The 15,620-nt window shown below is 38.6% G+C and overlaps 1 protein-coding gene across 1 annotated transcript in view; it reads left to right on the top strand.

Annotated features, from left to right (window-relative positions):
- Positions 1-15,620, top strand: part of pth2ra (parathyroid hormone 2 receptor a) — a 67,705-nt gene that overhangs the window by 45,147 nt on the left and 6,938 nt on the right. Inside the window, 3 exon segments of the mRNA XM_038720651.1 lie at positions 601-667; positions 6,429-6,523; positions 13,744-13,882. Coding sequence (XP_038576579.1) covers positions 601-667; positions 6,429-6,523; positions 13,744-13,882 — 301 coding nt within the window.

The raw sequence follows: 15,620 nt of genomic DNA, 5'->3' as shown, positions 1-15,620 counted from the left end.
GACAATTTGACTCTACTTCAAGGTAAAACAGGCCATTAAAAAGACAAGAAATGTCATGAAATGGCAGTTTGAAAAGTGAAATGAAAACCTAAAATACAAAATGTTCTATACAGTATGACAATGGTTACATTTAAAATGGAAATTGAAAATGAAAGAAGATGGAACATCTATAATGAAAAAAGTGGGAATGATCAAAATACAATAATAAATAAAAAAAAGGTCACTTGGATTGGTAATGTAGTAAAACTACAATTTCCAAATACCAGAGGAAAAGGATAAAGGATCTTTAGGAAACTGCGTTTTCTGTCTCTGTTTGACTGTGTTTTCCATTTCACCCTTTTTGCTATTCTTAGTGTCTTCTCCGAGATCAATTCGCTGATTTGTTTGACAAAAGAGTTTAAAAATTTGAATTGTTTCTAACCAAAATGTAACTCTAACCTCACGTTTTCTTTTTCAAATTGAACTTATTATTCTGTCTGTCTTTCAATGTGCCTCCACTATTTGAATAACACCAGCAACCTCCTTCTTTGCTCTACTCCTTATTTTCCCTGCTTCTCTAACTTCATGTTCTCGGATCCTCTGTATTTGTGTCTACTGCAGGTGTTGGGAGTTAAGTGCTGGCAATATTAAGTGGATCTACCAGGTTCCCATTCTGACAGCTATTGGGGTAAGAGTGTGAGTTTGCTATTGTGTGAAATTTGAATGTACAGTACTGTGCAAAAGTTTTAGACAGGTATAGAAAAAATGCTGTAAAGTACGAATTATTTCAAAAAAGACATGTTAATAGCACAAAGAAACAGGCTACGCTTTCAGAAAAAGTGACAAAACGTAGTTATTTGACGCCAAAGGTACCCTTCAGCGTCTCTGTGAGACACACGGGGTGCCTCACGGCCGATGTGCTAACAGGTAGGGTTAGCCTCCTTTGTGTTGCTGGGACGTAGCAAACGGTGGCGTTTCATACGGACGCTGAAGGGTACCTTTAGCGTAAAATACATATGCTTTGTCTGAAAGCGTCAGTTATGACGCATTGAGATGAACAAGGTGATGCAGCAGATGAAAGACACATTATGATTGTTTCACTTCACAATCTGAAGATGTCCAGCAGTGTCATCAGCTCAGAACTGCAGAAAACAGTGAGACTCTGGTGCACCCATCTACTGTCAGAGAAGTCTGGTCAGTCGTGGCTGTCATGGAGGACTAATGGCCTCCGACATGGAAACAAAGCAAACTCAACTACGCAGGGAAACACAGGAACTGGGGTGCAGAAAAATGTCAGCAGGTGCTCTGGACTGATATTTGCTATAGCAGAAGGTAGTTTGTTCACTGAAGGTCTGGAGAGCGGTACAAGAATGAGGGTCTGAGGCAACAGTGAAGCATGGTGGAGGTTCCTTGCAAGTTTAGGGCTGCATTTCTGCAAACGGTGTTGGGCATGTGGTCAGAATTAATTTTCTCCTCAGTGCTAAGAAGTACAGGCAGATACTTCTTCATCATGCAGTACCATTAGGGAGGCATCTGATAGGCCCCAAATGTATTCTGCAGCATGACAATAACCCCAAACAAACAGTGAAAATTATTAGAACAAGGAGCCCTGGAAATGAAGGAATGGCTCCCACAGAGTCCTGACGCAAGAAGCTGAGTCATTCTGTTCTCCTTCCTATTACTGTGCAGTCAGCTTTCATGATTTGTTCTTGTATTGTTGTATGATTACAAACTGCTTCCTTTCTGGTACTGTGAGACTAAGACAGAACAGATCTGTTGGACTTTTTTTAGTCATTTTTGATCATATACTTCCTGAATTAAACCAGGGAACTCTTTTACCTTCAGATCAGATTGTATTTTCGCATGTCTGCATGCACCTGTCCATTTGACATTGGGTAATATCTTTGCCTCCGATCTCTCTGAAGAGGTTTAAATGGAAGAATATCTGTTCTGTCTGACAGAGGAATTAAAAACCAGACTGATGCAGAAGGGGTGTGAGAGGTTCTCTTTTTAAAATGACATCCGAGAGAGAATTTTCTTCTATTTCATTTCATTTTTATGAAGAAGCTATCTGTATGTGTTTTTCTCTTGGTACCACACTTTTAGGCTTAGACACACCATCAGCGAACCACCTGATAATTCACCACAATTCAGCAAAACCTGGGATTACATTCATTAGCAGAATGTAAACATTAACGATGACGTTTCTCATATCTGCAGTTGCCATAGATAACTCTTTTCTGGTGGATACAATGGGCATAATAGCCAATTAACCAAACCCACAGATTTTTATCTGAAAACCGCCGCACAGACGGCTCTGTGGATGCACCAGTAGTACTAGCTGCAATTAAGAATGGCACCCAACAAAGGTCTCCCAGTAGTGCTAAACTAAAAAAAGATGGTGTATGTGGATGTGTTGTGTGTGTTTTTAAGAAGAAGTAACTGAATAATCAACGCCTGCACCGGAGCAGGGCCAAAAACCATCTGAGCACAATTAACTCAGAAGACAGAAAATGACCTCAGAGATGAACATGAACATTTTAATGATCTCTGGTTATTCTAAAAGGGAAGGAGCACACATAAGAAGTGCTGTGATACATTAGCAAAAAGAAAGGAGGAACATATCATTAAAGACTCTGGCTTTCCTTGTCTGTTGGGATAAACTATGCAGACATGGTACATGCAGACAAGATTTCTTTCTACTAAACAACCATAGATTAGAGATTTAGCCATGTCACCACAGTGTGTAAATCAAAGTGCCCTGAATATGAGCAAATAAACTAAATTAAAATATTGATTGTAGTATCTGTATACTATAAGTTTACTTTCATGTGCAAGTGTGCAGTGATGTCTAGAAAATGCTTTTTCTCTCAGATCTCTTATCTTCCTCTTTATTCAAATAAGCTTCATGGCATAAAAGAACTGTGTTTGTTGCCAATTTAAATCATGAAAAGCAATCAACAACAGTCTCTCTTTCTGTCTTTTACTTTCTATACTGTGCACAGCTCCTCTTCGGGGCTGAGGATTATTTTAGCATTGGAGCTTGCCATAAAAAGCACACACTAAGTAAGGGGATGATAGAGAGAGTTCTTGCTTGTGCAGAGACTTGCTGTGAGCATCACTTTTGCAAAGGCTCTGAATTAATGACCAAAGTATTGAAAGTGACACGTTTGAAGACATGTTGTGACTTGAGTCATCTGCTTCTATCTCTTCATGAGTTAAACTGCTAACAAGCTGTGATTAGAAAAATCTCCTGCAGATTCTAATCAGCGGCAGCATTGCCTTATCAGGACTAATGCGCTGCTGGCTCTAACATATCATCTCCTGAAGATACAGAGAATGTCGACCCACAGAAATAAGACCCATGCCTTCTTGTAGATTCAATTAGACAATCCACATGCATTAATGCTGTGAATTAATTATAATTACTAACTGACTGACTAACTGATCATTTAACAATAACAATTAAGTGGACCTAACAGAACAATGACAGATTGGTTTTTAACACTAGCATCTCTTTGGGTGGCAACAGCAGTTGGTCGCTCAGTTGGTCCACAACTTTGGTCCAGACTGAATGTGATATTTTTTGGTCCAGACTGAATGTGATATTTTTATCAAGTCTACAATTTTTGGATAAAATATTATATGGCCGACGTGCTAGCAGATACGGTCGACATGCAAACAATCAATAACTTTAGGCACACACCCCTGTATAGGGTAAGAGTGATATGCTTCGGGGGGCTGTCAGGAATAGTTGGCTAGCTAGCTTTGCCGGTAGACGGTTAGCTCCCCCAGGACCAGTCACACAGACCACTCCAGCCAACGCAGCAAACATGTCCAGCAACAGCTGTACGATAGTGTTAATGTTTGTACCGCTGTTATTCTATCATTAAATTCTCTGTATTGTTGTAAAGTTTTAACCTGAGTCAAGACACATCTGGCTCACGATGTACAGAATATTCTTGGTTTGTGAAACTTAAAATCACTTTGTAACAAATAAAATACAACAACAACAATGGTATGAATTGAAACATTGCTTTATTATTATCATTAGGCTATTATAAATAAATATTGCAGGAATTATAGTATTAATATACTATAATATATAATTATAGGATAGTAAATATTAATGCATAATGTACACTGATTGCTACATTGACATTTTTCTAATTTAACGTCTCATTTAAAAAAAATTGCGTGGGCCGAGCGGCCGAGATAAACATCATCACGTTTTGTGCACGGTGGCTTCTGGGACAAGCCAGGCTGCAGCTGGACCCTTCTCGAGAGGAGAGGAGAATCCCAAAGTAAAACAGGAAACAGAACACAGACGAGACAACACGGAGACAGGAAGTGACATATAAAAGACACTAGAGTGAGGACTTACCAAAATAACCACAAAAGATCAGACTCCAGAAAAACTAACTGTGACAATTATAAACATTAGAACTTACAAAACATCAACTGAGTCCAGCTTCAACAGACAGCGACGTCCTTTCTGCTGACTTTTTGCTCACTTTTAAAGGAATGACATAGGATGGTTGGTTACACCGGGCCCGTGGTAACCCGCCTCTCATAATATCTCTTGCTTCCTGGTAAAAATCTGAGTCTGATGATTCAGATCATAAGCCAGTAACTAATCCCTGCTGTGTTTAATTAGCTACTCAACACAGCACTTTCACATTCACACTGTGGAGATTGGACAGATTAATGTTATTTTTTCTCAAAGCCTGTGTCAAAAACAATTTCACACTAGTTCACACTTTGTCTGTAGTGCCACTGGCCAGTCATTTGAATTTAAATGACCACATAAACTAATCTCTAGGGTCCCCTGATTGAACTTAAGTCATTGTCAGATGATAGCAGATGGATTCCCAGAATGCATTTCAACCAGTGTGTTCTGCCTCATCTGCGCTCCACACGGATTGTTTGCCTGCATGCAACCACCTGCTGCTCAAATGCGATTGGTCAATACTACTTGGACTACAAACCTACTACAAATGGAAACCAGTTTCCAATGCAAAAAATCTTCCTACAGATTTAGCATTAATATTTACACATTTGTTTATAGAGATTAAACATTACCTCTCAAACATTTGGACAATAGCATTCAGCTTAAAGCACCGCTGTGCCTAAGTAGCCTACTGCCTCACAGAGCCGCTTGCATAGCTGTAGACTCTTGTTTTTATTTAACTAAAGGATGGTGTCGGAACTACAGCATGATATCGTGATGGCAGTAGCAAATTTTTTTAGGGTTTCTCTGCTGTACATGCACATGAAACTGTGCAATACAGCAGTATACTATTGATATTCCAACATGAATCTAGAAATAACGGACAATTACCGTGTGGTGATATAGCTTTATAGTCTTTGTAAACAGAGAGATACAATGTTGATATTTCGCTGTGTAGTTTGTGATGATGTTGATTTGTGATGATTTAAGGAAAAAACATATTAAAACGTATTATTCATTGCAATTGTATATGCATTGCATCTTTTGAAATAATTTTTGTCTGCATATGTATGTATGATAGTAATATAAGATGAGGAGAGAATAAAGAATGAACAGAAATTAATGTCCCTCATGTCAAAGGTGTGCAACTGAAAAGGAGCCCTGGATTTCTGTAAAATGTTTAAAATCCCAGCTCTTTCTGGCTTTTATTTTATCTATGTACTGATAGACTTGGCATGTTGTATTTGTACTCTGAGCTGTATTTGTTATTCTCATTCAAGCTCATTTGAGTGGTACTTAGGATTGAAAGGATGATGTAGAGAAAGTATCTGGCTGTGGAATACATAAGCCTCAATTTGCTTCTTTCATATTACTTTGCCTCAGCCTCATTAAAGTCTCTGAGAAGAAATCCCAGAACTTGGGAACTTTTCTTGCTGTTATTTAAAAATGAATTGACTCCACACTCCAACAGTTCAGTTATTTTATGGTAAAAACAATATTTCCATTAATATGTATTTCTGGACTACAGTCTGAATGATGGAGAATAGTAAAACACTAAAATTGTCCTCTGATTGGAAGTCCATATTTTGGGGGGGGGGCGTAATGGTTGCTGTTACTGTGTTACCAGATTAATGGCATTTCACTGTCCTAAATATTGTAGCTTGATACTGATGACAATGAGGTGATGATTGGAAAAGCTCCAAACTAGGTGAAACTCTTTTTTTTTTATTCACAAGTCAGCAACGTGGAGAAATTTAAAGATGTTCAGCTTTAATAATAATTCATTTGATAGAATTGCACTAAGAATGTCTTTTGTAAATACTGATGAATGACTCTCGAAATCATTTTAATTCATATATGGTATAAAAGCCAGTTGTTAACAATTTAAAATGACTTATGACTTATTTTCCATTTATGTCAATTCTAGTATCAGGAGCTAAAAGCATGTACATTTACTGCATAAATCAAAGAGCTTTTCATCTGTGTTCTTCCGTTTCAGCTCAACTTCATCTTGTTTGTGAACATCGTTCGAGTGTTGGCCACTAAAATTCGAGAGACAAATGCAGGGAGATACGACACGAGGAAACAGTACAGGTTTGCACTTAACTGACTGTATCTATAAATCCAACCAAACCAATTTGGTTCACTTGCTGTCCAGGTTTGGGAGTTTCACGTAAAGTGTGCGATGCAGAATTGCAACAGTATGGCTTGTCAGTCTGTTTTTCCACATGATATGAAGCCTTCTAACCTCATATCATGTCATATCTGCTGATTCCCTGATTTCTTTCTCTAGGACCACCAAATTTCATCCATGTACCCCTGAACTTCAATAATGTAAACCGGCCATTAGGTTTCTTTTTTTCTTTTTTTTTTTATACTTTTACAATATGTAAGTTTTATGACCAAATACTTGTAGCAAAACTATCTACATCTAACTAACTACAGCTGTAGTTTGTGTTTATGGGTAATTAGCCGATGTTAACATGCTAACACACTAAACTAAGATGAATTAGCATTTAGCTTTTAATACAGCCTTACATAGCTTAATGCCATGCCTAGCTCTTATACTTCCCTTAAAACCAAAATTAAACCCTAAAAATGAAATGATTTATGTTGAGAGAACTAAACAAATGTATGTCCCCATAGCATCAGCAATACACGTTCACAAACAGACACACAGATATAATATGTCCTAGCATTTTAAAATATGCAATTATCACTATTATCCCCCCATGTTGGTGCTGGGATGAACAGTTAAAACCTTCTAATTGCAGTGTATTTTCCAAAAAGAGTGCCGGATTAAATGCTGCATGAGAGGTTGCTTTGTATAAATGTCAGAACAGATGACAGTGATCAGGTGCAGTAAACTGGAAACCATGCTGAAAGATAAATGTCAGTCAAATACAGAACACTGCATTTCATATAGATAGAAAAATCTAAGTGAAGTCAGGGTACTCAAAAATAGAAATGGAAAGTACAGAGAAAAGAAGTTTATTTGTTGTTGAAAAATGCAGGTGAATAGAAATTGCAAAGTCGATTGTTTATGTTAATTTAACCTAGCCACTAACAATATATATGATAGCTCCATATCTTTAGCTGGACCTAAAGCAAAAACTTGTTTTATTTTATAGCTCGGGCCACTCCCATGCCGGGAGGTCGCCGGTTCAATCCCCGGGCCGGCAGGATAAATCGTGGCGTGGAAAGTAAAACTAGCAGTGCTTACCCTGCCTCATTTACCAGGTGCCCTTGAGCAAGGCCCATAACCCCAACCGCTCCAGTGGAGCTGCTCAGTGGCCAGCAGACCAGGCTGTGGATGTGCTGGGCAGCTTCCAGGTGTGAATGTGAGCAGGGCCCTGCAAATGATAACTCTATGACCACAGTTAAAGACATTTGTTTTGCACTTATATGTAATAATTCATATCATGGTTTACAGTATTGTAAAGGTATTGTGAAAATTACATATTCATACCACTTAATAGGGTGATTATAAAAAGCCAAAACAAATAAGTTCTGATACATTTTAATCACACACCTTCAAGCTGTTTACCTGTGGAAGCAAAAGGGAGGAGGATAAAGAACATCAGCTAAAACAAGCTTGGAGTCATGCAGTTATGTTGCATATTTTAAGTAGAAAAAATGTAATTGCTAAAAAAATATTGAAACTGAGTTGAAACTACAAATTTTGTCTTTGATTACCTTACATTACCCCTGTTTACCTAGGCTGTACCTTAACCCCTTAACGCAAATTCGCATCACACCTCTTCCTTTCAGACTGCAGCAGAGATGTATTCCCCCAATGCCTGTTTGTGCATATTCAATACATACCTAGGAACCTTTTGCAAGCACTGGTTTATCGTTTTGCCCGTTAATTTGCATCATACGTACATTATACTTGAATTTATATCTTTTCTGTGTTCTATAGACATATTAACAATGTCCACTTAATTTAGCATCAGCTTGAAGGCAAATGAAAACAAAATAATACATTTCACATATAATTGTAAATTCTAAAGAGGAGGAGACAGAGAACGAGATTACTGTTTGATGTCATGTTTTTTGGGACCGAATTTCCTTTTTCAGCGCTTCAAATTGACCATGAAAATGTATCCTATAGAGATTTAGGATTTTTGTTTTGCAGTCACTGCATACATTTATGTTAAAATGTATGAAGGCATTTAGAATTGTGGCCTGGTTGAAATTTAGTTTTCATTAGAATTAACTGACAACGTTTATTATGCTAATAGGAAATTGAAGTTCTCATACACATGTCAATTTAGCGCTGCCACAGAGAATTATTGTCATAGTTGAAGGAATGCAAACGGGAGACGTTTTGCCATTAGAGCTTTCTTGCAGAAAGCCCTGAGGGCAAACTTCATCTACGTGCTGAAGGAACAGAAGACAGATCAGTTCCATCTCCCAGTTGGAGGATTTCTCCAAAGGTAACAGCCTGTGCAGAATCGCTGCAATTCTGTTCAGTGACGGGAAGCACATATGTTGATTAAATGCGTATATTCTCCTTTCAAGTAGTTTAAAGTTCATAATACAGATCTGGGTTGGCTGTCATGCAGCAGGCTGCAAAGCACTTCCTCTCCTTCCAGGATTGATCATTATATGAAGACACAGAACTGATCTTCATCTGTCCTCGTTTGAACTTTAAAGGAGTGTAAATATATAAGTTTCTGCGGACTAACTGCAGAAACATACCAACGGCTTTTCCGATCAGGAATCTTCTTCTCTGTCAGGTTTATTGTGAGCTGCTGCTGGATACTACAGTAGCCCTGAGAGCTCAACAAACTGCAGCTTAACAAAACACATGCACATCAATTTAACAACACGTGTGCAGTATTTTGACGAAATGTTGCAAAGTGAGAAAACACAAACAAAACAGAAAAAGCAGAGGAAACAGATAAAAACACACTTGTTCAAATGGCCATGGTTTGTGACTCACGAAAATTTACGTCCCTGTAAACTGCCTTGAATCCCACTAATCCTCTGCCGTTAATAGCGCTGCACGTTCGTGTTCGTTTGTGCCAAAAATCGACGGAAACGTACCTACACAAGCAGCAGGGGGAGGGGGCGGAGGCGTTAACAACTCTACTTACCATATAACTAGCAGCAGCCGGACCTGGCTTCTCAGTCATTGGATGAAACCAATGACATCATCAAATCATCAATCACAAGTGATTGTTTGGTAGATCTGTCGCTATTGGTCACCCTGGGCCTTTATAAATACAGGCTTGGGTAAACCCCCTTCTAATAATATTAAAGATAATAATAAAAATAATTAATAACCCTGCATTAAATAAATACTGCACTTACTGAAGACTATATTCAGGTGATATATTACTTGTATTCATGCAATTAGCCTACACTAATCAAAGACATGACTTTATGAGGAAAATGAGGAATTCATTAATGAGGCACATGTTGATGCTAATGCAAAAAAACTATTTACAAACCACTTACAAAACATATCAAATGCTGGGCTGCGGGACAAAGTGTCTGTCCACCTCTGAGTCATTTGGTGGTGGCTGTCAGAATATTCTACAGACGCCTGTGATGCAGTGCTTTGTACTTTGGATTAGCCTCCAGCCTTGTCTGCAGCGTGCGAAAAGTTGTTAGTTGCATAATCCACCTCGACACCCCCTCAAAGCTGCAATCTTCCTCATCAGATATCAGATCAATAGTGATGGCTTTCCAGAACGCCACGTCATCTGCTGCCAGTACACTCTGTCTCGCTTCCAACAGCTGTTAACACAAACAGAACAGAAGCAGTACTGCATGGTCACAAGGTAGGTTTTCATTTCATTTTACAGCGTGTTAAAATGAAATGAAGTTTACTATTACAATGCATTCCTATTCTGTAAATCTTACCCCTGCTCAGCATCATGGCGCTTGCAGTTTCTCTCAGAGTTGTGCAGGAGAAGGGCCACTTCCTATGAAATAAGGAAAGACAAAAAGTCACTTTTATGAACTAACTTACACTGATTTTGGCTGGTTTTAGCTTATTACTGACCAAGTCTTCAAACATCTTTTCTTCTTGTTCTTCCTCACTTGAGCAGTTGTTGGATTTAAGAACTGCCAGCCTCTCATCTGTGGTCACATTCAGGCATTCAGTGCAGAGAACTGTTGACTCACATTGGCTTCTGCAAACAATTTTACAGGAGCTCATACCTCTTGTATGTAAAACAAGAGTCGTCAACTCACTCTAATTCTAGTGCTCAGCCTGCGCCCCAACACACACACACCTGGACCTCAATACGTATATCTTCCCTCTACATTAAACCGAAAATTAGCAAAATTGTCCTTTAAACGGGTCAGTTAAAACCTTTAAAAGTCAACATGAAACATAAAAACGAAACAATCAGCAGAAATACAACTTAAACTATTAGAAACTAATAGAAAAATAAACATACTAAATTAAACATTAACTTAGTCAAGCAAATACATTAAAATTCACATACAGGGCCCCATATTTTATTACTTTGTTATACAAAAATAGAAATCAACAGTTCAGTTCTTATATTTAGATGTATACAATCATATTAGAAAGCATCTGTAATTCCATCGAGCAACCACGGCTAAATAAAGCAGCTCATCCAACAGCATACAATGAACTGACAAGATAACATTTTAACAACATTTACACACAAAGAAACACACATAGTTTTACAAGAAACACAGACAGACATGAGCCATGTGTGGGGGGTATAAATCTGCTAAGATGGCTACCTGATAAAAGAGCAGAGTAACATGCTGTTAACGATGTACGACGTCTTTTCTAACTCTGTTATCCAGCGGGCCTAGCATTGCTAGCGTTAGCAACCCCCAACTTAACTTGCCTTCAATCCCAGACATTTGTAAAAGCAAAAAGAGCATTTATACATTCAAAAGCTTGCTGAATTGAGGAAGGGTAAAATAAATCTTACTTTTTTAGTCTGGGAGTATCTTCATCTTCTTCTTCTTCTTGACCATTATCAGCGATTGGCAAACAACGCCCCAGAGCGTCTCATACAGACGCATCCAGGAGTGTCTCCCAAATAACTACGCCACACGTTTTCTGAAAGCGTCACAGGACGCCCTGAGATGAAAACGGGCTCGTTTCTTACAACATGCTCTACTTTTTCTTCTGCCCCACAGTAGTCACAACAGCCTGAGTTATGTTTGCCTATTTTGAATTATGTGCTGTTTAATCCAGTATGTCCAAAGTCTTGATATGATTGTTTGGTCTCTCCTGTTGCATCCTGCACATCTCATTTCTCCAACTATCCTCTGCACTCTGTAGAACCACCGTTCTTTCCTCTCTTCCTCCAATTACATTTGCCACGTTTCCTTCATTCTGTTAAGTTACTTGATTTCTGGAGGTGTCACCTCTAACCAGTGGTGGCTTACCTGATTTGCATTTGTATAGCTCCCAGCATTATCATTTACATGTGAAAGCCTCCCCTGGTGAAGGTGTGTAATGGGGGCAACAATGAAAACAAAATCCATGTCAATTCCCGGCAGTTCCGGACAGTTTTCGGTGCTGGCCAGAAATTCGTTTGTGCAGCCATTACCCTGAAATGCACGTCAAATTAACGTGCCATTAACAGCCAAATATCCCACTTTTAATGCAGTGTTTATTGAAGTTGGTTCAGCTAAAGCGTACAACAACAAGTATGTCCAAGCCATGTTGATTGATCCATTTTTTAGTGTCCCCTGGAAACAAATTCCGCTGTTGTCTGTGCTGCTTACAGCATTTCTGTATTTGGTTGTTTTTTCTGTATTTTAGCCTGTCTCTGTATTTGCTTGTGTTTTCCCTCTTTGCAGTATTTTAAAAAAATGCTGTGCACGTGTTGTGAAATTGGTTAAGATGTTTTCTTAATTTGCTTGTTTTTGTTTATTTGCATGTGCTTTCTTAAGTTGCAATGCGTTGAGCTCTGAGGGCCGCCGGAAGATACACTCCAGATGGTCTCCGTAAATTAAAAGGAGGCATTATTTTCTCAGGAGGGCTGTCTGAGTTTTAACTACACTTGATGGCATTGTGGCACTGGCGTTGAGAATTTTTTAAACATGAAAGTGTGTTTGTAATGCTGATTTATTTCAGATATTGCTTGAAAGTATCACTTTGCACAATTTAACACACCTGTTACCCCCTCCAGTGTGTATATATTGTATTCTGGATATTGGATTGCAATTAACTGGTCTGCAGTGATCAGAAATGTTTTTTTTTCTTATTTGTAAAGACTGTAAGATATTTTACATCCAGGAACCACACACAACTGCAGAGTAAAGGTCACAAAGCAGCACACAATTCTTGTAGGATTATTGTATTATTACTACTGTATGCATTATAATGCTTTGTAAATTTTCCAAAATGGCAACGCATTAAAGACATCAAACTTATAAAATATCTCCAATTGGAAATAGTGTCCGGAGAACAAGTAATTTTACAGAACAGACTCAAACATCTGTCACGTCCTGGTTTAGATGTATAGAGTAGCAGACAGATTTGGAAGCTAAATATGAAAAGGCTGTTATATGCTTTGGGAAATAGAGACACAGAGTTAGTTTGCAGGATTTACAATACATCGTCCCTTTACACTAGGCCTAAACAATATGTTGAAAAACTGTGCTTCAGAATTGCAGTCTAGTAGTTATTATAGAAATAAATTCTCTTAATATTCCCTCAAAGACAAGTTTGAAATCTTTTCTTGTACTTCTATCTAAGCCAGGACACTTAACTCACTCTGTGAAAGGAATGTGACCTTAGCAACAAAAGATCATTACTGATCTCGGTTTCTAGTGTTAAAATGAACCTGGTAACCAAAGTATTTTAATGTTAATGTTGTCTCCCTAGCCTGTCATTCTCCCAGTATTCATTTTGTTGAATATGAAACTCAAACTGCTCATTCGCAAAGAAACTTTCATTCACACATACATACACATACTTATGCCATAAAATGTCATTTCTCCAAGTGGTTGTTCTTGACGATTAAATACTATTCCTTTTCAAATTACAAATTTTCCAACCACTTATATGTCAAACCATACAGAATTGTTTTGCCAGCACACAGGTATGTTGGCGTGCATGTTGGCAGATTATGCAGACAGAGTGAAGTGCAGTACATTGCAGAGAAACATGTTTTAAATTGAATGTCAGTTATGTATATTTGACCATAGTTGTTCTTCATTTAAGCATATTTTAGTTCTATTGGTATTTTTGTTCTTATATAATAATGTTTTAGTGAAAATAAGGTTACAATCATCAGCAGTAATAAATAATAAACCCTGCCACAGCAGTGTCACATGTGTGTGTATGTATGTCTCCGCAGGAAACTGGCGAAGTCCACCCTTGTGTTAGTACTGGTGTTTGGCATACACTACATCATCTTTGTTGGGATGCCTCATACATTTGAGGGGCCGAGCTGGGAGGTCCGCATGTACTGTGAGCTGTTCTTCAACTCTTTTCAGGTACTTTCTGAGTTCATGTCACTGCTGTGTAACACAATGCACTTTTTACATAAATGTCTTGAAGCTTGTACATCAAGCACTCACAGAAGCATGAGCCAACTCAAGGCAGTTCAGTGAATTATTTTTTTTACACCATTACCATAAACACGCCAGTGCACGCACACACACGCATGCGCGCACGCACGCACGCACGCACGCACGCACGCACGCACGCACGCACGCACGCACAGAGAAACTTAAAACTTTTCGTTCGTCATTTCATGGTGTGGGACTAGACAGAACTATATTCTGTAAATGACTTGAGGGGACTGTCAGTGTCACAATCAAGACTGCACTTAATAATTATTCGGGAAGCGGCCTGATAATGAGATAGATTCTCTGTCGTAATTTGACTGCCTAGATTTAAATGAGCAATTTCAAAGTATGTGTAAGTGTGTGCATGACCTTTTCTAGATGTATTAACTAAATTACAGTCCATACCCAATGAGTGTTTTTTTTACCTCGAAATATGTTGAGTACAGAGTTAGCTATGAGCTATTATAATGAACAGATTTTCAGTGTGACCTTAAATTGTAAGGAAAAAGAATAAATCAGGAGCACTTTCACGGATAAACAAAATAGATGGAGCAAATCAAATTACACTACAGGAGCCAAAATAGTAACACATGCTCTTTAAATGGTGCTCATTTCATGTAAAATTCAATATGGAGAAAACATGTCTACCTTAAATGTCAATTTATTAATATATAGTTTCTCAGTCCACAGGAAAAGTTGACTGTAAAAAGTTCACATTCTCTTTTGCAGTCTCCATCACATGTCAAGCATTTTGTATTTGATCCGATGTCAGCAGATTACACTCACTGGCCACTTTATTAGGTACACCTGTTCAATTGCTTGTTAGCACAAATAGCTAATTAGCCACTCACGTGTCAGTAACTTAATTAATGTAGACGTGGTCAAGACAACTTGCTGAAGTTCAAACCGAGCATCAGAATGAAAAAAGAGAAAATACCCAGTGAGTGCTAGTTGTGTGGACAAAAATGCCTGTTGATGTCAGAGGACAGAGGAAAAAGAGACTGGTTCCAGATGACAGAAAGGTAATAGTAATTCAAATAACCAATCGTTACAACCAAGGTATGCGGAATACTATCTCTAAATGCACAACACGTCGAACTTTAAAGCAGATAGGCCACAGCAGCAGAAGACCACACCGGGTGCCCTCCTGTCAGCTAAGAGCAAGAAACTGAGGCTACAATTTGCACAGGCTCACCAACAGAAGATTGGAAAACGTTCCCTGGTCTTATGAGTCTCTATTTGGCGTAAACAACATGAAAACATGGATCCATCCTGCCTTGTATCAACAGTTCAGGCTGCTGGTGGTGGTGTAATGGTGTTGGGGATTTTTTATTTGCACACTTAGTGTCCCTTAATGGAGCATCGTTTAAACGCGACAGCCTACCTGAGTATTGTTGCTGACCATGTCCATCCCTTTATGACCACAGTGTACCCATCTTCTGATGGCTACTTCCAGCAGGATAATGCACCATGTCACAAAGCTCAAATCATCTCAAACTGGCTTATTGAACATGACAGTGATTCCACAGACACCAGATCTCAATCCATTAGAGCACCTTTGGGATGTGGTGGGATGGGAGATTCACATCATGGATGTGCAGCTGACAAATCTGCAGCAACTGGGTGATGCTATCATGTCAACATGGACCAAAGTCTCTGAGGA

Source organism: Micropterus salmoides, unplaced genomic scaffold (genome assembly GCF_014851395.1).
Source record: "Micropterus salmoides isolate LMB-PRFRI ecotype aquatic unplaced genomic scaffold, ASM1485139v1 Ms_hic_scaffold_15, whole genome shotgun sequence".
Lineage (NCBI taxonomy): Eukaryota > Metazoa > Chordata > Actinopteri > Centrarchiformes > Centrarchidae > Micropterus > Micropterus salmoides.
This window is presented reverse-complemented; position numbering and strand designations above follow the sequence as displayed.